Source organism: Carcharodon carcharias, chromosome 7 (genome assembly GCF_017639515.1).
Source record: "Carcharodon carcharias isolate sCarCar2 chromosome 7, sCarCar2.pri, whole genome shotgun sequence".
Taxonomy (NCBI): domain Eukaryota; kingdom Metazoa; phylum Chordata; class Chondrichthyes; order Lamniformes; family Lamnidae; genus Carcharodon; species Carcharodon carcharias.
The window spans coordinates 146,992,311-147,016,457 of NC_054473.1; the positions used below are offsets into that span (position 1 = coordinate 146,992,311).

A 24,147-nucleotide genomic window follows, 5' to 3' on the forward strand; every position below is an offset into this window, starting at 1 on the left:
ATTGTAAAATCTACTCAAAGAAATTCTAGTGATATGGTTTGAGATTTAGCGAAAAGCTCGATATAGCAAGAGCCTTTGTTGATTTTTAAAAAAAAATTAATCCAGTTTTACGAAGAATTTAATATTCAAAATGACCAACTTTGTTGTCCAGAATATCCAGCTTAATAGGTATTTGGATCCGGGTTTGTAATCTGTGCATTTCTTTGCAAAGCCAGCGCCGTATGTACATTTAAATTACAGAATCAAACATGACAGGAGGGTTTACCAACACATTTCAATGCATGGTCACTTTCTGAAATGGAAAAAAGTGCTGTAATGTAAGTCCACACCTGACTGTTACATTACCGGTATTGCCAAACTTATCTTTGCAATACAGAGCCCTATGATGGATCACTGCATTAAAATACATCTACATTACAATATAGCATCTAATAGTGACATTTGAAGAAGTCAAAACATTTTACATTTGCCTGTCACAATGTTCCCGACTCCTCTGCAGACTTTCTCCAGTGGCCTTGATCTCCAAGGAGATGTGTTTTTTGGTTTTCAAAACTCACATCAACATAGTCTGTGGGAGGAAATACAATTTCCCTGTGGCCTTCACAAAGGGGACTCTGATCATGGGAGAGGTGCGTGTGCATTTTCCACCCAAGGCCTTCCTAACCCATGAAAAGGCATGCGAAAATGGTATGGGGTTGGGAAGGCATGGAAAATGGTTTTCTTGCAAAAACAGAACTACGTTCTGCATTTTCTGAGCTGGTTTCTGCCTCCATGAAGATACAAAACTCCACTTCGTAGTCTCAGACTAATGGTGCCGCTTTTTAAGTGTTGGTGTTTTGCTATTGTATCAATGTCTTTCAACCTGCAATGTGTTGTTTGATTTGGGGAAGCAGTTTGAGAAATGTCAAATGAAATCCATTTGAACTTTAATTTTTGCTGATGTACAATTGGGACTTTGAGGAAATGTGGTTAAAGGAAGAGGATCACTAGAGCAGTGGTTATTATTTCAGTAAGATTTAAAATTATATAGCACATTACTGTCTTTTTACGTCTCTAAAATGTCCTGAAGAGTTTCACATGATGTATTATGTAGAAGCACAGTGACTTATGTAAGAAAATATGGTAGCCATTTTGCGTGCCACAAAAAAAATTGCCACCAAAAGCAGGACTGTTTAATGATTGAGGGAGCGATATTTTTCAGAGCATTAGAACAACTTCTACCAGAACAGGCATGCTCTCAGTTTAACATTTCACTTATCTCTGATGCAGCATTTCCTTTATGCGATGGTGTGTCTGTCTGGATTGACCTGAAAAGTCTAGTTAGGCTCAAGCTCACAACCTTTGCCCAGAGAGTGCTCCCAACTGATTCTCCGAATTTTCATTTTTTTTCCCTTAGATTGTGTTAACTGGAATATTGGAGCAGGTTGTAAACTGCAGGGATGGCTTGGCTCAAGAGTATCTCATGGAATGTATAATTCAGGTAAAGTTCTGTTTATTTTAGTCTGTAGATGTTTGTTTTGCAAACAGTGAGTTGACTTTTATTTTAATAAAAGCAAATTTTAAGATGATTTGATTTTAAAATTAATGAAGCACAATTCTTGTCTGTTTAGTTATTGGCTTGAAATCAAATATTATTTGTAGCAAGGAAGTTTTGTTGAAGAATTGGGTAGGGAACAAGCTATCCTTTCATCCCCACCCCCCCCGCCCCCAAGCCCTCAATCGGAGATTTGGGAGAGTGCCATATTTATTGGGAGAAGCAATATATTGTTGGGAATAAATTGATTGTGCTGGGTATTATCATGTGTATGGCTTCTTCAAAAGTTATATTAATCACAGGTGCTGACCTCGCAAATGTGCTGCATGAACCTAACCAACTGCCTCAGCGGCTTAGCCATGCTGTATTTGAACTTGAACATGAACATGCATTTACTGAAGTGCATCTGGATAAACCTGGTCACTTGAAATGTCAGGTCTAAAAAGAAGTGACAATATGCTAATAGAATGAAGGCACTGTTTCTCTCGTACTGCACCTGAACAAGTTTACAAAGAAGTAAGCTCTTGAGATGTAACTAAAACAATGATAAGTAGCAGTAAGATTAGCCTAAAGAAGGAGCTGGTCTGAGCGGGAATTCAGGAATGAGTTAAATGTTTTTGTTTGAAGGTTGCTGAGAAACAAAAAGGGATCAGCAAAAGCCAACACTTCTTTTCAATTTGTGAAGTGTTAATTAGTTGTAGTTGACTAAGCTGTGGGAGGGACAAGTAAAGCTTAAGCATTTTTTTGACTCAGTACTTACGGAAATAATAAATTAACCATATTTGGGAATATATCCATATTTGAAGATGAGGACTCGAAACGTCAACTCTTTTCTTCTCCACCGATGCTGCCAGACCTGCTGAGTTTTTCCAGGTAATTCTGTTTTTGTTTTGGATTTCCAGCATCCGCAGTTTTTTTGTTTTTATCTTATTATTTATTTATTTGAAGATGAAGAGCTGGGTGGTATAGTGACTTGCAAAGAGCAGAAATTGGCACAACTGAAGTGATTGGGTAGAATGATGGCAGGTGTCCTTTTAATGAAACAGTGTGAAGTAGTACATTTTGGAAACTTGGAAATGAGTAACATAGATTGGACGGTTCTGGTGAGAATAACATCTAAAGATGAAAAGATAGGAGATGAGAGTAAAGGCCAGGGGTAATAAATAGCCGGGAAATATATGCAGTTAAATAGCAGAAGTATGAAAACACTGTTTAAAAATAAAGGAAAAGAGACAACTATTAACGACTAATTGGACTGCCTTTACAGAAATACATACAGCAAACAAAATAAAACTGGAGAGCTGGAGGCCATAATTCATAGCAAGGAATCATGTGTAAGAGGAATAGCCGAAAAGTGACTACATAGTTATAGGAGTAGCAATTAAATTTTTACAGTTTTTTACTATATCAGGAAGGATGTGGAAGAAGGAGAGAGGGTTAGCTATACTAGTTAGAAATAACAATGGCAATAGAAAAAAAGACATTAGCTAACAAAACATTAGAAACAGAATCCAGAAATGATAAGGGATCAGTCACACTAACAGGTGGATGAGAAAACACTATCGCAATCACGCAGCCTATGTAAGCAAAAATATGAAATGAATAAAGAACATAGACTATTAATCAATGGGGATTTTAACTATTCCCAAATGAGCTTGCATGAGATGGCGGAAAAGATACAGGAAATGAGAATTATACAATATGTACAGCATTGCTTAACCAATATGTAAAAAGTGCAATGCTGATAATGAGAAATGAACTAGAACAGATAAGAGCAATAAGCGTAGTGTAACATCGAGGCAGTGGTGAATAAGATTTAAGGTAAAGATTGCAAAGGATAAAAGACAAAGGCCAAATGCGATTTTAAAGGATGAGAATGGAACTAGGGGAAATAAATTGGAAAGATTTGCTGACAGAAATAAAAGAGCAGGGGCAAATGTAAAACAGTAATCAGGAGAGTGCAGGAGATATTCTTCTTGCTAATGTTGCAAGAACAAACTGATCAGTAATGACATACCATGGATGAATGCAGATGAGCAAAATTGAAAGTAAAGCAAAAAATATCTACTAAGTATGGAGACAACATGGCAGAAATAAAAGGCAATGTAAAGAGATCAGAAAAGAAGTTAGTGATTAGGAAGGCGAAGAGACACAGCAAAATTAAATTGTCCAATGTAAAAAAGAAATTGTAAAGCATTCTACAGAGACATGAATAACAAAAATAAGATAGGGATATGGTCACTAAGAGATGCACAGGACAAACTCTCAGATAATGACAGTGAAATGGCAGAAATATGGAATGATGACTTTGCCTTGGTATTTAACACAGAGGCTAACATGGTGGGTATTACATTACATTAGAAGACATTTTTAAAAAGGCATTTAAGATAAAAAGAGGAAAAAGAATTTGTAAACTAAACTGTGCATACTAAAATAAGTTGAGGGAAGAGATGTATAAAAATTCTTTAGAAAAAGAATTAGTGGAAGACAGCTGATGTAATTTGTATATTTAAGAAGGCATTTAAACAGTCTATAGAATTATGGACCAATTAGCTTAACGTCAACGGTAGAAAAGATATCCTTGCATAAAAGGAATCCTTACACAAAGATTTAACCAAAAGCATTGAGAAACTAAAAATATAATTGCGAACAGTCAACGGGAATTTCAAGAGGAAAGATCATACTTGACGTGCCTTATTGAATTACCTGAAGAAGTAACACTGTAGATAAGGGTAATGTAGCAGACGCAGCTGGGCGGGACTGCTCTCACCTGATTCCATTTTTTTCTATCTAATCATAACCTAAGGATCACTTGCAGTGGCTTCTCTTACTGATCAAAAATACATTACCTCTGTTGTCCCATAATGATCTATCCTTAGCTGCCTCCTATTTTTCATAAGGTACAGTGTTAATTTTCACATGTATGCTGACGACATCAGCTCTACTTCACCACCACCGCCAGTCTCTAACTCCACTGTTGCTAAATTATTAGACAGCTTATTTGACATTTGATACTGGATGGGCAGAAGCTTCCTCCAATTAATTATTGGGAAGACTGAAACCACTGGTCCCCACACCAAACTCTATTTTCTAGCTACTGACTCCATTTATCTCCCAGGCAATGGTCTGAGTTAAGTCAGTCTATTTTCAACTTTGGTGTCACATTTGATCCTGAAATGAGCTTCCGATTTCATATTTGTGCTACCACTAAGGCCACTTAGTTCCACCTCCATAACATTGCTTGAATTCACCCCTGTCTTGGCTCATCTCCTGCTGAAGCCCTCATCCATACCTTTGTTACCTCTAGACTCGACTATTCCAATGCTCTCCTGGCTCATCTCCAAAATTCTACCCTCTTTAAACTTGTCATCCAAAACTCTGCTGCCCATGTCTTAACTCCCAGCAAAGTCCCATTCCCCTATCACCCTCTGCTCGCTGCCCTACGTTGGTGCCCAGTCAAACAATGTCTTGATTTTTAAAATTCTCATCCTTGTTTTCCAGTCCCTCCATGGCTTTGCTCCTCTCTATCTCTGTAATCTCCAATCACCCAACCCTCTGAGACATCTGCCCTTGTTTAATTCTACCCTCTTGTACATTCCCAATACTGCACTCTGTTTGGTATCTGTGCCCACAGTTACCTTGGCCCTAATCTCTGGATTTCTCCCCCTACACCTCTCCATCTCTTTACTTTGCATCCTTCCTTTAAGGCACTTCTAAAATCCACCTTTTTGACCAAACTTTCAGTCACCTGACCTAATATTGCCATGTGTGGCTTGGTGTCATATTTTGCTTTACAATGCTCCTGTACAGCACTTTGGGATATTTCATTACATTAAAGGTGCTACATAAATGTAAGTTCTAATATATTTAGACTTCTAAAATACTTTTAATAAGGTACTCCATAGTAGGCTCATGACTTAAGGTCAGAGTGAGTGGATTCAGGGGACAGGCAGCAGAATGAATAGCAGATTGCTACAAAATAGAGAGTAAGGGTTAAAGGTAGTTACTCCTATTGGAAAAAGTTGGGAACTGGTCTTCCAAAAACTAGTGTCTGCAGAGTACTTGATGCTGGAATTATGATCATTTACCAATTACAAGTGATTTGCACTCAAGCAGCAGAAGTACAATTTTAAAAACTTTTTTTTAGCTTTTTAGGCAGGCAGGCAGTGGTGCAGTGGTAAGATCACCGGACAAGCAATCCAGAGGCCCAGGGTAATGCTCTGGGGACAACAGTGGTTTGAATCACCCCATGGTAGCTGATGGAATTTTAAATGCAGCTAATAAATCTGAAATTATGAAGCTAATGTTGGTAAGAGTGACCATGAAACCATTGTCGTTAAAATCCATCTGTTTGACTAATGTCCTTACCTGGTCTGGCCTACATGTGACTCCAGACCAAACAATGTGGTTGACTCTTAAGTGCCCTCTGAAATAGCCTAGCAAGCCACTCATTTGTATCAAAACTGCTACAAAGTCTGCAAAATGGAATGAAACCGGATGGATCAACCGAGTATCAACCTATGCACAGGAAATGACAACGGCAAACCCAGCCCTGTCAATTCTACGCAGTTCTCCTTACTAACTTCTGGGGGCTTGTGCCAAAATTGGACTCGTCAAGCAACAGCCTGACATTGCCTGTAAGGCATAATTCTGAGAGTAGGACAGACCCACCAGAGGTGGCAGCACAGTGGTATACAGTCAGGAGAGAGTTGCTCTGAGAGTTCTCAACATCGACTCTCGACCCCATGAAGCCGCTTGGCATCAGTAGTTCAAACATGGTCAAGGAAATCCTCGCTGATTACCACCTATGGCCTACCCCCACAGAACCCACCTCGGGGAGGAACCAGTACTTCTCCATCTCCCCCATGTTGAACACCACTTGACGGAAGCACTGAGGCTGCAGGGGCACAGAATGTACTCTGGTTGGGGACCTTCAATGTCCATCAATAAAACCACCACTAATCGAGCTGGCTGAGTACTAAAAGAGATTGCTGCTAGTCTGGGTCTTTGGCAGGTGGTGAGGGAACCAGCAAGAAGGAAAAACCTACTTGAGCTTGTCCTGACCAATCTGCATGTCTCAGATCCAACTGCCCATGACCTTATTGGTAGGAGTGACCACTGCACAGTCGCCGGTGGAGATGAAACCCTGTCTTTACATTGAGCATGCCCTCTATCATGTTGTGTGGTACTACCACCGTGGGATAGGTTTCAAATAGATCTAGCAATTCGCGACTCAAAACTGGGCGTCCATGAGGCGCTGTGGGCCATCAGCAGCAGAATTGTATACAACCACAATCTAGCCTCATGGCTTGCCTTATCCTCCGTTCTACCATTATCATCAAACCAGGGGATCAACATTGGTTCAATGAAGAGTGCAGGAGGGCATGCCAGGAGCAGCACCAGTCATACCTAAAAATAAAATATCAACCTAGTGAAGCTGCAACACAATATTACTTGTTGTTTTTTGCTGTTTGGCATGCATGCGATAGACGGAGCTAAGCTATAGACAAGCAATGGATCAGACTGAAGCCTTCAGTCCTGCTACATACAGTCATAAATGGTGGTGCACAATTAAACCACTCACTGGAGGAGGACACTCCACAAATATCCCCATCCCCAGCACATCAATGCAAAAGACAAGGCTGAAGCATTTGCAATCATTTTCAGCCAGAAGTGCCAAGTGGATTTAAAAAAAAAAAAATCACTCCAGGGTATGGACTTTGCTGGCCGGGCCTATTGTCCATCCCTAGTTGCCCTTCAGAAGGTGGTGATGAGCTGCTGCCTTGAACTGCTGCAGTCCCTGTGGTGTAGGTAGTGCTGTTAGGAAGGGAGTTCCAGGATTTTGACCCAGCCACAGTGAAGGAACGGCAATATATTTCCAAGTCAGGATGGTGAGTGACTTAGAGGGGAACTTCCAGGGGGTGGTGTTCCCATCTATCTGCTGCCCTTGTCCTTCTAGATGATAATGGTCATGGGTTTGGAAGGTGCTGCCTCAGGAGCCGTGGTGAATCCCTGCAGTACACCTTGTAGATGGTACACACTGCTGCTACCGTATGTCGGTGGTGGAGGGAGTGGATGTTTGTGGATGTTGTGCCAATCAAGTGGACTGCTTTGTCCTAGACGGTGTCGAGCTTCTTGAGTGTTGTAGGAGCTGCATTCATCCAGGCAAGTGGAGAGTATTCCATCACACCTGACTTGTGCCTTGTAGATGGTTGACAGGCTTTGAGGAGTCAGGAGGTGGGTTGCTTGCCACAAGAATCCTAGCGTCTGACCTGCTCTTGTAGTCACAGTATTTATATGGCTATTCCAGTTCAGTTTCTGGTCAATAGTAACCTCCAGGATGTTGTTAGTGGTGGATTCAGTAATGGTAATACCATTGAACATCAGGGGGCGATGGTTGGGCTCTCTTGTTGGAGATCATTGCCTGACACTTGTGTGGCGCGTATGTTACTTGCCACTTGTCAGCCCAAACCTGGATATTGTCCTGGTCTCGCTGCATTTGGACATGGACTGCTTCAGTATCTGAGGAGTCGCAAATGATGCTGAATATGGTGTAATCATCAGCGAACATTTCCACTTCTGACCTTATGATGGAAGGAAGGTCATTGTTGCAGCAACTGAAGATGGTCAGGCCGAGGACACTACTCTGAGGAACTCCTGCAGTGATGTCTTGGAGCAGAGATGACTGACCTCCAACAAACACAACCATCTTTCTTTGTGCTAGGTTTGATTCCAACCAGCGGAGAGTTTTATCCCTGATTCCCATTGACTCCAGTTTTGCTAGGGCTGCTTGATGCCACACTCTGTCAAATGAGGCCTTGATGTCAAGGGCAGTCACACACTCCTCCCCTTGGGAGTTCAGCTCTTTTGCCCATATTTGAACCAAGGCTGTAATGAGGTCAGGAGCTGAGTGGCCCTGGAGGAACCCAATCTGGCGTCAGTGAACAGGTTATTGCTTAGCAAGTGCCACTTGATAGCATTGTTGATGACCCCTTCCATTATTTTACTGATGATGGAGAGTAGACTGATGAGGTAGTAATTGGCAGGGTTGGATTTGTCCTGCTTTTTTTGTACAGGACATACCTGGACAATTTTCCACAGGATGACCCATTTCAGCCTCCTGAGGACCCCCAGCATCACATATGCTGGTCTTCAGCCAATTTGATTCACTCCATGCAATATATGGAAACAGCTGAAGGCACCGGATACTGCAAAGGCTGTGGGCCCTGACAACATTCCAGCAAGTGTACTGAAGATTTGTGCTCCAGAACTAGCTGCGCCCTTCACTGCACTGGAACAGCTTGGTGACAACACTGGCATCTAGCCAGCAATGTGGAAAATTCCCCAGATTTGTCCTGTCCAGAAGAAGCAGGACAAATCCAACCTGCCCAATTACTGCCTCATCAGTCTACTTTCGATCATCAGCAAAGTGATGGAAGGAGTTGTTGATAGTGCTATCAAGGGGCACTTAGTCAGCAATAACCTGCCCATTGATACTCAGTTTGGGTTCCATCAGGGCTACTTGGCTCCTGACCTCAGTCCAAACATGTATAAAAGAGCTGAACTGGTGAGGTGAGAATGATTGCCCTAGACATCAAGATGGTTTTTGACTGAGTGTGGCATTGAGGAGCCCCAGCAAATTAGGAGTCACTGGGAATCGGGAGGGACGGGTGGGGAGAGAATGCTCCACTGGTTGGAGTCATACTTAGCGCAAAGGAAGATAGTTGTAGCTGTTGGAGATCCATCATCTCATTCCCAGGACATCATTGCAAGAGTTCCTCAGAGCAGTGTCTGTCTTAGGCACAATTGTCTTCAGCTGCTTCATCGGTGACTTTCCCTCCATAAGGTCAGAAGTGGGGATGCTTGCTGATGATTCCACAATGTGCACCATTTGTGACTCCACAGGTACTGAAGCAGTCCATGCCCATATGCAGAAAGACCTGCACAATATTTAGGCATGGGCTGGCAAGCGGCAAGTAACATTTGCACCACACCAGTGCCAGGCAATGGCCATCTCCAACAAGAGGATCCAACCATCTCCCCTTGTCATTCAAATGGCATTACCATTGTTGAATCCCCTGCTATCAACAACCTGGGGTTATCATTGACCAGAAACTGAACTGGACCAGCCATATAAATACTGTGGTTGTAAGTGCAGTTCAGAGGCTGGGAATTCTGTGGAGAGTAACTACCTCCTGACTCCCAAAGCCTGTCTATCACTTACAAGGCACAGGTCAGGAGTGTGATGGAATACTCTCCACTTGCCTGGATGAGTGCAGCTCCAACAACACTCGAGAAGCAAGATGTCATTCAGGACAAAGCTGCCTGCTTGATTGACATCCTATTCACTACCTTCAACATCTGCTTGCTCCACCACTGATGCAAAGTGGCAACAGTGTGTACCATCTACACATTGCACTACAGCAACTCAACAAGGCTCCTTCGATAGCCTCTTCCAAACCCGTGACCTCTACCACATAGAAGGACAAGGGCAGCAGAAGCACGGAACACAACCACCTGCAATTTCCCTTCCAAGCCCCCCACATCCTAACTTGAAACTATATTGCCATTCCTTCACTGTTACTGGGCCAAAATCCTGGAATTCCCTCCCTAACAGCACTGTAGGTGTTCCTACACCACATGGACTGCTGTGGTTCAAGAAGGCAGGTCACCACCACCTTCTCGAGGGCACTTTGAGATGGGCAATAAATGCTGGCCTAACCAGCGAAGCCCATATCCTGTGAAAGAATATATAAAATGTGTGACATGGAATTGGGGTTGTAGTTTATGCAGAGGAGGAATGTAACAAACTACAGGAAGACATTAATAAACTAATGGAGTGTAATTGACAAATCAACTTCAGTATATATGAGTGTGAAGTGGCATATTTTAGTGGGTGAAAGGAAGAGGCCATTTTTTTTATTCATTCATAGGATGTAGGCTTTGCTGCCTGGGCCAGCATTTATTATCCTATCCTAGATGCCCTTGAGAAGGGTGGTGGTGAGCTGCCGCCTTGAACTGCTGTAGTACATGCATTATAGGTACACCCACAGCATTGTTAGGAAGGGAATTCCAGGATTTTGACCCAGTGACAGTGAAGGAACAGCGATATAATTCCAAGTCAGGATGGTGACTGACTTGGAGGGAAACTTGCAGGTGATGGTGTTCCGATCTATCTGCTGCCTTTGTTCTTCTAGATGGTAGTGGTCATGGGTGCTGTTGAATTCCTGCAGTGCATCTTGTAGATAGTACACACTGCTGCTACTGTGCATCGGTGGTGGAGGGAGTGGATGTTGTCCCAATCAAGCGGGCTGCTTTGTCCTGGACGGTGTCAAGCTTCTTGTGTTGTGGGAGCTGCACTCATCCAGGCAAGTGGAGAGTATTCCATCACACTCCCAACTTGTGCCTTGTAGATGGTGGATATCCCTTGGAAAGTAAATGTCTAAATTGGATGGAGGAGCAGAAGGATCTCGGGGTATAAATACACAAATCACAAAGTAATGCAACAAGTTAAAGGTATTTAAAAAAAGAACAAACTATGCAGTGGGCTTCATTTCTGGAGGGATAAAATTGAAAAGCAGTGGTCATGCTAAACATATATAAAACCTTGGTTAGATCTCACTTGGAGTACTGAGAACAGTTTGACTCCATGTTATAAAGTCGCGACAGTACAAAAATATTTGCTAGAATGATACCTGAACTGAAAGGTTATACCTATTACGAAAGATTAAATACACTGGGGACTAGAAAAAAGAAGGCTGAAGGGTGACCTGATAAGACCTTTAAGATTATGAATGGATTGGATAAGATAGACATAGGGAAGATGTTTCTCTTTTTAATTGCAGAGTAGAATTAGGAGTTATAACTATACAATAGTAGTAAATCTAATAGATAATTAGGGAGAAAAGTTTTTACCCAGTGATTAAGATGTAGAACTCTCCACCAGAAGGACTGGTTGTTGTGACTAGTATAGATGCATTTAAGGGGAAAATAGGTGTGCAAATGGAAGGAATAGAAGGAGTTGTTGATGGAGGTATATAAGGATGGGGAGGAGGTTTGTGTGGAGCATAAACATCGAAATGGCCTTTTGGAACAAATAATCAGCTTCTGTATTATTACAATGCAAATTGAAGATAGAAGAATAATCAAATAGGAAAAGAAAGGGTAGGGTGCTAGAAGAGTGAAGGAATTTGAGGTTTCATATAATAATTAACTCAAAAGTTTAATGGGATCCTGACGTTCATCACGAAAGGAATAAGAATTAACGAGTGACTCTGAAAGACAGAAGCAGCACAGATTAAAAAGTGTACAGCACAGGAATTTGGCAGTGTTAAAAGGTATATATGTAAATGCAAAGAACATAGTAAATAAAGCCAATTTGAGCTGAGGGTACAGACACATGGCAGCATGATATCATTGCTATAATGGAAACTTGGCTTAAGGAAGAGCAAAATTGGCAGGTCAACACCCCCAGGATATAGAGTTTTCGGGCAGGATGGAGAGTGGGTGCAGCATTATTGTTTGAAGAATCCATTACAGCTATGAGGAAGGATGATATACTAAATGAAGCACCAAATGAGGCCATATGCGTTGAGCACAGAAATAAAAAAGGAGCAGCCACACTGCTAGGAGTGTACTATAGACCCCCAAATGGTGGAAGGGAGTTAGAAGAGCAAATGTGTAGACAGATTTCTGAGTTCAAACACAACAGGGCAGTAATCGTTGGGGACTTCAACTATCCTAATATTAATTGGGATACGAACAGTGTGAAGGACACAAAGGGCGCAAAATTCTTGAACTGCTTTCAAGAGAACTTTTTTAGCCTGCACGTAACAAGCCCAATGAGAGGGGTTGCAATTCTGTATTTAGTCTTAGGAAATTAAGCTGGGCATGTAGACAAAGTAGCAGTGGGGGACCATTTTGGAGATAGTGACCATAATATTGTTAGATTTAGCATCATTGTGGAAAGGACAAGGATAGAGCAGGAGTAAAAATTCTAAATTGGGGGAAGACAAATTTTACAAGGTTGAGTTGTGAGCTGGCAAGAATGGACTGGATGCAGCTATTAGAAGGAAAAACTGTCAAATCAGTGGGGTCATTCAAAGGTGAAATTCTACAGGCAAAGTGTAGACATGTTCCCACAAAGAAAAAGGGTGGTACTGCCAAATCTAGACCCCCCTGGTTATCCAGAAGCATACAGGCCAAGATAAAGCAGAAAAAGAAAGCTTATGACAGCCACAAAAGAATTAATACAGTAGAAAGACTAGGGATGTATAGAAAGTACAGGTGTGAAGTAAAAATGGAAATTAGGAAAGCAAAGGGAGGATATGAAAAAATAGTGGCAGATAAAATCAAAGAAAACCCTAAGATGTTTTACCAGTACCTTAAGAGCAAGAGAGTAACTAAGGAAAAGGTAGGGCCTATCAGAGATGTACATGGTAACTTGTGGGTTGATGCTGAGGATGAGGGCAGGGTTCTCGATGAGTATTTGTCTCTGCCTTCACTAATGAGAGGTTTGACAGACATTTTAGTTAGAGGAGTGTGAAATATTAGATGCAATAAGTATAGTGAGAGGGGAAGTACTGGAGGGATTGGCATTCTTGAAGGTGGATAAATCACCAGGGCCAGATGGATTATATCCCAGGCTGTTGAAGGAAGCCAGAGAGCAAATAGTGGATCAAAAACAAAAATAGCTGGAAAACCTCAGCAGGTCTGACAGCATCTGTGGAGGAGAATACAGTTAACGTTTTGAGTCCGTATGACTCTTCATCAGTACTAAGGAAATATAGTTCTATATTTTCTCTATATAAATTTTATATATCCTTAGTTCTGATGAAGAGTCATATAGACTCGAAACGTTAACTGTATTCCTCTCTGCAGCTGCTATCAGATCTGCTGAGTTTTTCCAGCTATTTTTGTTTCAGATTTCCAGCATCCGCAGTATTTGGGTTTTATCTTAGCAAATTGTGGATGCTCTGAGGATCATTTTCCAATCCTCAATAGATACAGGTGAGGTCCCAGAAGATTGGAGGTCTGCGAGCATTGTATCATTTATTTAAAAAGGATGTGAGGGATAGGCCAGAAAATTACAAGCTGGTCAGTCTGAATTCGATGGTGGGCAAATTATTGGCATCAATTCTGAGACAGGAAAACTGTCACTTAGTCACAGATTGATCAGGGATAGTCAGCATGGTTTTGTTGGGGGAACACTGTGTCTTACTAATTGAATAGAAGTTTTTGAGGAATTAATAAGGATTGATGAGGGTAGGGTAGTGGATGTTGTCTACATGGATTTCAGAAAGGCATTTGACAAGGTTCCACATGGCAGACTGGTTAGGAAAGTAAGATCTCACAGGGGAGGCAGCAGGTTGGATCCAAAATTGCCTCAGAGACAGAAAACAAAGGGTAATGGTTGATGGATGTTTTTGTAAATGGAAAACGGTTTCCAATGGTGTTCCACAGGATTCAGTGTTGGAGCCCTTGTTTGTTGTATATATTAATGATTTAGACTTAAATATGGGAGGCATAATTGGGAAATTTGCAGATGACACAAATTGGCCTTGTAGTTGATAGTGAAGAGGATGGTTGTCGACTCCAGAATGATATCAATGGTTTGGTTAAGTGGGCAGAGAAGTGGCAAATGGAATTCAAACCGGAAAAATGAGGTAATGCATTTGGGGAGGGCAAACAAAGCCAGGGAATACTCTGTAATTGGGAAGCTATAGAGAGGGGTTGAGGAAGTGAGAGACCTTGGAGTGCATGTCCACAGGTCCTTGAAGATGGCAGGACCAGTGGACAGGGTGGTCAAGAAAGAACATGAAATGCTTTCCACTATTGGGTGAGGTACTGAATACAAAAGCAGGGATGTAATGAAGGAACTGTGTGAAATGCTGGTTAGGCCACAGCTGGAATTTTGTGTACAGTTCTGGTCGTCACATTACAGGAAGGACATAATTGCTCTGGAGAGAGTGCAGAGAAGATTTACAAGAATGTTGCCAGGGCTTGAAAATTGCAGCTTTGAAGAGAGATTTGATAGGCTAGAGTTGTTTTCTTTGGAACAGAGGAGGCTGAGGGATAACCTAATTGAGGTGCACAAAATTGGGTGGCCTAGATAGGGTGGATGGGGAAGACTTGTTTTCCCCTAGCTGAGGGGTCAATCACCAGGGGGCATAGATTTAAGGTGATTGGTAGAAGGACTAGTGGGGACATGAGGAAAAACATTTGCACCCAGAAGGTGGTGGGTGTCTGGAATTCACTGCCTAAGTTGATGGTTGAGGCTGAAATGCTCAATTCATTTAAAAGGTATTAGATCCGCATCTGAAGTGCTGTAACCTGCAAGGCTACAGGCCAGTTGCTGGAAAGTGGGATCAAAATGAGTGGCTAATTTCATTTTTTTCTCTTTTTGACCGGTGCAGACATGGTGGGCTGAATGGCCTCCTTTTTGCACCATAACTTTTTTTATGGTTCAATAAAAAGCAAGGATGTGTAACTGCAGCCATACAGAGGACAATTTGCACCTCATTTAGTATATTTAACTTGGGAAGCCTCAGTTTAGGAAATATGTATTGCATGTTCAGCACAGCCAATGCCTGTTCACTTGGATGGTTTATGAATTACTGTAACTCCTGATGCTGATTGGTAACTGTTGTGTGCATACACTCAGCTCGGCTCGCACTGTGCCCGCTAACGCATGCACGTTATCTCATTGATAACATCATTGGAGTGTGCCCTTTTACTGGTGCCAGAATTGGTTTGTGCCTGCATGTGGTGTTGTCATCACTTTCACTGCCTGCAGCTCATAGAGCAGCCCTTTTGGCCACCACCTGGCTTTCTCCGCCACCTCTCACTTGCCTCCTCTCATGAGCTGTAATCTCCATTTCTCCTTCATTTACATTCAATCCCTGCCCAAAACCTATTTCTCCTTCGTTTGCAGATGCTACCTGAGAGTTCCCAACAGTTTTGCCACTTAAACTGTGCTTTCTGGCCAAGGTGAGCCCAGGAAACATTCTCTGCTGCGACCCCCCTCCCCCTCACCCTTTATTTTGACTGAGTTTGGTGATGGCACCTGGCTTTGAAATCACAAGCACTGTAACTGCATGTGTGGGTAATATTCCCTCTGCAGTTGCTGTGTCACCAAACTCAGCCTTTTGAAGGAGTGACCTGTATTCATTGGTGATGAGACTAATAAGTGATTTGATTTGTGTTGTTTAAAACGAAAGGGTGAGTAGGGAAGAACCATCACTGTACTACAAGAAACTAGAGCCAGGAACCGTAAATTGAAAATTAAGAAGGTTAAAAAATTTTGGAAAGAAAGCTTTAAGTTTTGAGGGTCTGCACTATTCCACTGCAAAGGGCCGTGGTTGTAAAATCATTTGAGATGCTTAAAAAGTGATATCATCCTTACTCCCCAAGTTATGAATATTTTTCACAATGCTTAAGAGTTGGAATTAAGGATGAGAGCTGCATTACTAACAATGGCAGAGCAGGCTTGGTGACCCATTTTTTTTTTTAATTCTAATATTTTCACTGAAGCCCTGTAGCTTTCCCTGCTCTAAGAAACAAGTTATGAACAGTGCAGCCTTAGCTCTTGAAATTGGAAAAAAAATTGAATTAAACCATGTTCCATTTTTCATTGGAAAAGGCAGGAATTGATCGCAACTTTGTTTCTATTATTGATACTCTGTTTTAGAGCAAGATTGGCTGCATATTTCCATTTTGTCTCCCAATCCTGTTGAGAGATACTTCATTAATAATGTGGTTTTCAAACCTTTTTCTATGGGCGATCCTTGGCTAATACTGGACACAGACTAACGGAAATGTAGTGATATTATAGATATCTCTTTACAGACTTCCTAAATTCTGTGAACTCCTCCTTAAAAATCTATATTTTAACGAGACTTTAAAGTAGCAGCTTATGGTGAGTGCAATACCCTTGATGGTGTCAAACATATATGCTGATTTTTAGCTGAAAAATGGCTTGCCACAGAGTGGGATTTGTCTGGACTCTAAGACACTGATCAGGCTTTGGGCTGTGAATTGTTTTTCATAAACTAAAGGGTCTACTTTGAGTGACATGGTGATAGAAAAACCTCCAAGTCCTTTTGAGTAACAGCCACAATTATTTCCCAGCTGTACTATGTCTGTTGGTGCAGACTTGATGGGCCGAAGGGCCTCTTCTGCTCTTTGATTCTGTGATGCTACCAATGCACTGCACCTCTCTCAATTAAAATGCCTTTTCCCTGCTTTTTTTTTATGTCTGTAACCATTTTTGGAAAAGCTTTCAGATAATTAGGTTATCTATTTTACAGGTATTCCCTGATGAGTTTCATCTGCAGACACTGAATCCATTCCTTCGTTCTTGCGCAGAGCTCCACCAAAGTGTTAATGTTAAAAACATTATCATTGCACTGATTGATCGGTAAGACTACTTCAATGAATTGGATCTTAGTAGGTTTCTTTGCAGTTTCATTGAACAAACATTGGGTTTTTACATTTCAGTTATTTGAATTGCTCTCAATGGTCATTCTGCAATTTTTAGGTTGGCTTTGTTTGCACATCGTGAAGATGGCCCTGGAATCCCTGCTGATATAAAACTGTTTGACATCTTTTCCCAACAAGTAGCTACAGTTATACAGGTAAACTGCTTTTATTGTCAAAGGCCTCTTTCTTGGTCCATGGCTTTTTATTTATGAATACTGGTAATTAATGTGTGTTAGATGCTTTCGCAATTTTACCGCTTCCTAAACTTGGTTGGTTGCTATTTCACTAACAGAACTGAAGAAAGTCTGCATGGCATTTAAACCTGTTGTAGGGGCATTTCCCTAGTCAATAAATTGACATTCCAGTGAAATGTGAAGATCACTTAAGCTGGTAAAGTATTTATAACTCCAGTCTGTCTACTGGAGGGCGAGATAATAACTAGACTTTAGCAAGTTATGTCTTCAGCCACAACTGAACAATATATACTTATGGGACACAGAGATTTGGCCAGAATTTGCACTTGCAGTCATCTAACAATATATGCTGTTAGACTTCCGCTGCATCCTTCACCTCGAACATGTTTTGGTTGCAAAGTGCAAACTGATAGTGCAGTGAGGAAACAGGGCACCTGGGATCTGAGTGAGAGGAGCAGCCAACAGAGTCTCTCCTGAACCAATGAAATGTAAGGATTAGGAAATAAAACCAGGAAAGACTGAGAACGTGAGTGAATAAAATAGGTGCATTCAGCCTCGAATCAGGTACAGAACGAGAAAGAGGAAAAGAAAGATTGGATTGGTGGGGGAAGAGACAAATGGAAAAAACAAAGATTGGAAATGTTAGAATTTGATATTTTTAAAACTTCCTGAAGGAATGAGACTCCACATTTGTAATAATTTTCAGTGTAAAGGTGCTGATTGGCAGTTAATAATACTTATTACTTAAAAAGGGATTCGAACTTGTAATGTCAAGGCAACAAGTTTAATGAGTAACTAATAAATAAATACAAGAAATTCACCAAAAAATAGGCTAAGATTGCAATGCTTTTTTTTTTAATGAATCTAATAGCAACACATCACAATTCAGGCAGCAACTTTTGGGATTCATACTTAAACTGCGTCTAGCTCTTGTCTGCAGTTGCTGCACCCATTTACTCATAACAGTGACACTATTAGCTGTGCTATTATTTTGATAGCAAGTTCTGGACTATTAGATGTTTTGAGTCTATGCTTTTACTTTTGTAAGATGGAACAGGCTTACAATGGGATGTCTAATTTGACTACTCAATGGCCTCCTGAGATGGTAATGGGAAAGCAGCAGCTGTAATTTATTTGGATTTTCAAAAGGCATTTTCATAAAACCTGCAATTGATTATTTAATCAACCTCTTGAGAGGAAATGTAGCACCATGGATTGAAGAGGGGCTGAAAATAGTGTACCTTTGGATGAGTTCTGTGTCTACCTTTATTCTGTGTATGGATGATTTGGTCTTGGTTACAGGAAACATGGTCTCAAGATATGTTTGTGAAGCAAACAAACAAGTCTAGCAATGAGACCTGTAAAAAAAAAAATAGAAACTTCAAAACAAGGTGGTGAAATGGGTGGTAGCCAAATGATACAGTTTTATATGAAGTATGAGGTAATGTATTTTTGGGGGAAAATCAATAGAAATATTTACTTAGACATTGAACAGACTTAGTTCAAATGCATGATTAATTGAAAGTAAGTGCAGATGGATAAAGCAATACTAAAGTCAGTGGAACTTGGGGTTTTGTAAATAAGACAGTATAAGAGCAAAGTTGTAATGATGAATTTAAGTGAAGCATTGATTAGACTATAGATAATGTTATGTACTGTTTAGGGTATCCCGTTACGGAAAGTGCAGATTCATCAAAATTAAACTATTGTTATAAAGAAACACTCTGGATACTGGGACTAACTGTAGCAGGGAAGTGGAGAGATTTAATGTAAGATTTGATAGTGAATAATTAAAGACTATTACTTTTGGTTGGAAGTCAGTGACGAGGAATGTTCAATTGAACATTATCACAGATTGAGAGGAAATTTCTTTACACGGGTTGTTGCCTTGATTTAAAAATTTTCACCCTTCAAATCTCTTTTGCATCACTGCATCCTATCTCTGTAATTTCCTCCAGTTCTCTGATTTTGACCTTTTCAGCACCCCCCACTTCCTTCGGTCACAGATGACAGCCATGCTTTCAGTCATCTAGACCCTAAACTTGGGAATTCTCTCCCTCTGTCTTTTCATTTAAGATCCTCCTTAAAACCTACTTCTGACTTAGCTTTTAGACACCTATCCTAATAACTTTTTTTGGGGGGTTTTTGCCTTGGAATAGTTTATGACAAAGATGCTATATAAATGCAGGTTATTATTTTTGGAGCATGGAATGCTTTGCAATGGGGACTGCTTGAGGCAAAAACCATTGGATCTTTTAAGAAAATCGGATGACTATTTGAAGCACTTGTTGCAAGGTTGTAAGGAAACGGGTGTAGTAGGATTTGTTTTGAATTGCTCTGACAAAAAGCTGGTATGGACTCTCTGGGCCTGATTTTCTGTGCTGTGAGCGTCTATTGTTCAATTGTACTGGGGAATAGAATGTTTTCTTGATTAGCATTCAGCATCAATGCTGACTGTTAACAATCCTTGCAGTATAAAATGGACAAATGTCAAGTAAAATTTTATTTTGTGCCTGAATAACCTCAGAAGAGCATTGCCTTTCCACACGAATCTTTATGTAGCCTTTTTATTATTTTGCCAGTGGTTGTAGTCTTGTCATAATTTTACATCTGTCAAATTCAGACATACCTTATTGGAATGCTGTACCACATACCTTATTGGAATGCTGTACCACATGGTTGGGAATGGTCTTAAGAAAAGTGATAAAGCACTGCTTCCAAATGTATACCTCTCTACACCAATTTCCTTGTGCAGTTGCATTAAAATTAGAAAAGGGGAATGTGACAATTTGAACAGAAGATTAACATATTTTACATGATTGAAGTAGCCCATTAGATTACCATATTAAACTTTCCCATGTCTAACATGCTCTACAATTCGCGTGGATAATGCCAGTATTAAATTTACTAAAAAAGCTGTACACTATATATAAAAAAAAAAGACACTTCTCTATTTTATTTTGGTTATATTTTCAGTCAAGACAAGATATGCCATCTGAAGATGTGGTATCCTTACAAGTATCTCTTATCAACTTGGCCATGAAGTGTTACCCTGAACGGGTAGACTATGTTGATAAAGTTCTTGAAACAACTGTGGAGATCTTTAACAAGCTCAATCTCGAACAGTATGTACTTTCATTTTTAAGTATATTTGTATCATGTTATGAATTTAAGGTTTCTGTGTCACATTTTTGTATCTTAAACTGTATTTTTGTATCTTAAACTGTACTTAAGTTAAACAAAAAAAGCTTGCTTTCAATAGCTGTGAAAGAGCTCGTTATCAAATTTCCTGTTTTCTTTCCTTGCTACATTTAGTATTGCTACTAGCAGTGCAGTTTCTAAAGAATTAACACGGCTTCTAAAGATTCCCATTGATACCTACAACAACATCCTGACTGTATTGAAGTTGAAACACTTCCATCCTTTGTTTGAATACTTTGACTATGAGTCACGCAAAAATATGAGCTGTTACATACTAAGCAATGCACTTGAGTACAACACTGAGATAATTGGACAAGAACAGGTAAGATTCAATGCATGTGCTACGGTATCTTTAAGAAAAAACACTTAATTTATTTTAATACTATGATAGGTTAAAATGATGGCAAAAGCAGGTAATGCAAAAAGCTGCTGATTTAAAATGCATCTTGCCTGTTATTTTTGAACGATTTTAGGATAGTGCATGCTCATTTAAAAATTTATTAATTTTAAATTGATTAATGGAAATATTAGTGTTGTACAATGCGAGATATATTTTGAAGAGAGAAACTCGAACAAGGTGAATTTCAGTGCATTTTCAGCCTCTGTCTTTGCTTCAGGCAGCCTATATTGCACCAGATTGAGTCTGTGGCTCCTCCTGTGGTTGTCAAACTCCCAGCTCTGCCACCATATTGTATTTCTAGCTTCTTTATGCCAACTCGCCAATGTCATATAGGATTGGTAAACTAAATAGGTTCTATTTATTTGAAGAGTAGGATGAATATACATGTTAGAGAGAGCTCAGCAGAGTTGTACTAGAGATTCAGTGCACACAACAGCAACCACCACCAAGACTAACAGCAACAGCCTGTTGGTCACATGCTGCTTTATATCCTGGCACTGTGATGACAGGAGTACATCATTTGCATTTGTCTTTAAAGTGATATTGCAACAGACCACAGTAGCAGCTGTTCCCATGTGCAGCGTGCAGAGCCCCTTCCTGCACTGGGCCATCTTCCTGCTTCCGCTGCAGGAGTCACTTCTGTTGATAGAGGATGAATGGACGATCTTGTCTAATCCAAGGCCTTGTTACCAATGGAGCCACATGGCCCCGACCTAACCGTAGCACGCCGCTCAACTTCAGGCTCTTGGCGGGTGATTCCAGCTGGCTGTGGTCTCAGCCATATCTTGCCCTCAGTAGCAGTCTCTGCTTTGTGCTTCCTCTGACTCAGTCTACTCGGGTCCCCAGCACTACCCAGTCACCCATTGATGGAAGAGACAGAGCTCTCTGGCGCACCTGGATCTGCGCCCATGGAGCCAGAGATCCTGTGCCTTGGGCAGGTGGCTCGCTCAGACCTTCATTTATTTAGCGAATGTAAATCCCTGAAGCCAAGTAATAGCTACCTCATTTGCTGAGTTTACTGAGTCACTTAGCCTGTAGAGGGGCCATTCCTCAGTAAAGTGCATAAGGGGTTTGTACTGAAGCCTCTGTGGTGGAGGTTGGCTACACAGGGACCTTGGCCTATCTTGAACTTACTTAGTAAGGACCACTGTTGCCGTGGCAGCTCAGAGCTTACCATTTGAAAGATGGGGGTTTGTTATGAGGAACTTATTGGTGATTTGTTTTTTCCTATTCCTTGATCCAAAGGATGTCTGCTTGTAGATCTTGCTCAGGAAGGGTGCTCCTTAAAGGGCGCTGAGATGGCAGGTGAGCAATAGATGGGTTGAATAGGTCGTCAGGGAGTGGTAAGTGAGGTGTAGCATGGATGGTTTCAACCAGCTTGTGAGTTTTTATCGGTTGGTGACATGTGGCAGTGCGATGTTTACAAGGACAGGAAGCCAGGGGAGAGATGTTGAGCGGAGAGTTCCAGTTATGATGCGCAATGTTGCATTCAGTTGGGTGTCAACAAGATGTGTAGTGTGATGACCTTTGGACAAGTGCACAGTACTCTGTTGCAGTGTATGAAAGGGCAAGTGTTGACGTCCAGAGTATTGTAGCAACAGCATATAGATCCAGCAAGTTTGGTTAGTAGGTTGTTTCTGGCTTTGATCTTTGCTGCTGTTTTCTTCAAACGTTCCAACTCCTATCCAGAGTCACTCCCAAGTATGTTGGGTAGGAATCGTGCTTTTGTCTTTGGCCATCCAAGTAGATATGCAATTCCTTTTTGACACAAGCATGGGTGGAGGTAGAATACACTGGATATGGCTTTAGATGGATTTGACTTGAGATACCATGTGCTGCAGTAGTCCATCAACTTTGTAATGTTTTCTTTTTTCGCTAAAGATTTGATACAGAGTGCAGAAGAATGGAGCTTGGGTAGCACAACAGATGTCACCAGCATAGATGAATTTGCAGGGCGTGGTTATTGGCAGTCATGTTGAACAGCTAGTATTTGAGTGCTGTGGTAATCCGTTGGCCTGGCTTCTCCATGCACTTGCACCTTGCCCAACGTGGACTCTGAATCATTTGGCAGCCCTGGCAGTGTGGATCCAAGTGTCGCCAGACACGGGCAGTGATGAGGAGCCTAGTCTAGGAAAAGTGGTGAAGGAGGAGAGTATGAATGAGGGCATGAGTGGAAGGGGGTCCTGTGTGGGGAGGGAGGGCATGAGTGGGGGATCCTGAGTGGGGAGGGAGGACATGAGTGAGAGGGATCAAGCAGAATGGGTGGCGGGGGGAATCAAGCAGAATGGCAGGGGTGGGGCATGAATGAGGGGATCAGGCGGAGTGGGGAAGGGAAGGCCATGAGCCATAGATTCACAGGCGTTTACAGCACAGAAGGAGGCCATTCGGCCCATCATGCCTGCACCAGCCAACAGAGATTGTAGCTACGAGGAGAGATTGGATGGGTTGGGGTTGTTTTCCTTGGAATTGAGAAGGCTGAGAGGTGACTTGATTGAGGTGTGCGGGATTGTGAGGGGGGTGGATAGAGTGGATTGGATAAAATTGTTTCCCTTGGTGGAGAATTCTGGAACCAGGGGACATAGATTCGGGATGGGTGGCCGAAGGTGTTGGGGGGACGTGGGGGGGGGAGCTTTTTTGCGCAGAGGGTGGTGGGTGTCTGAAATTTGCTGCCCAAGTTGGTGGTAGAGGCAGAAACTTTAAACTCTTTTAAAAGATACCTGGATCTGCACCTAAAGTGCTGTAAGCTGCAGGGCTATGGGCCAGGTGCAGGAAGGTGGGACTAGAAAGGGCACCTGGGTGTTCTTGGGCTGGCATGGACAAGATGGGCTGAATGGCCTCCTGTGCTGTAACTTTTCTATGGTTTTAAGGTTTTAAAGTACAGCTTTTCTAAAGCTGATTAACTTTTATTTACAATCCCAGTTGAATTTCTATTGGAAAATCAGTAATGTGAAAAAAAATTTTTGTTGTATTTGCCAGCTGTCATACTAATTTTAAGGATTCCTAACATCAGTATTTTTGAAAATTGGTCATCCAAAGAGCATTAACTTCAAAACCCTGCTAGGGAGTTACCCCTCCTCCCAAATTGACTCAAAGCAAGAATTTCTAACCTCCTTGAGAGAAAATAATTTGGGAAGGAAATTCTGTAGAGAAGTGTCAGTGAAAGGTTCATGAACTTAAATTTCCTAGGATTACCCTGTGTCTATTGATTAGTCTAGTTGCTTCCCTTATTGCTTCTATAGCACCTGAAGTAGGCACACTTGCATGCTTGTAAAGTTAATTTGAAATTATTTAAGATGGACAAATGCAAGTGAATTTTCCCTGCTGAGACTCGCAGCATT

The 24,147-nt window shown here is 41.3% G+C and overlaps 1 protein-coding gene across 2 annotated transcripts in view; it reads left to right on the plus strand.

Annotated features, from left to right (window-relative positions):
• vps35 (VPS35 retromer complex component) overlaps nucleotides 1-24,147 on the plus strand; it is a 75,389-nt gene that overhangs the window by 23,785 nt on the left and 27,457 nt on the right. For both annotated transcript variants that reach the window (XM_041191472.1, XM_041191474.1), the window contains 5 exons: nucleotides 1,397-1,480; nucleotides 16,843-16,952; nucleotides 17,073-17,169; nucleotides 20,185-20,333; nucleotides 20,524-20,731. In XM_041191472.1, the coding sequence (XP_041047406.1) occupies nucleotides 1,397-1,480; nucleotides 16,843-16,952; nucleotides 17,073-17,169; nucleotides 20,185-20,333; nucleotides 20,524-20,731 (648 nt within the window). The remainder of the gene's footprint in view (nucleotides 1-1,396; nucleotides 1,481-16,842; nucleotides 16,953-17,072; nucleotides 17,170-20,184; nucleotides 20,334-20,523; nucleotides 20,732-24,147) is intronic.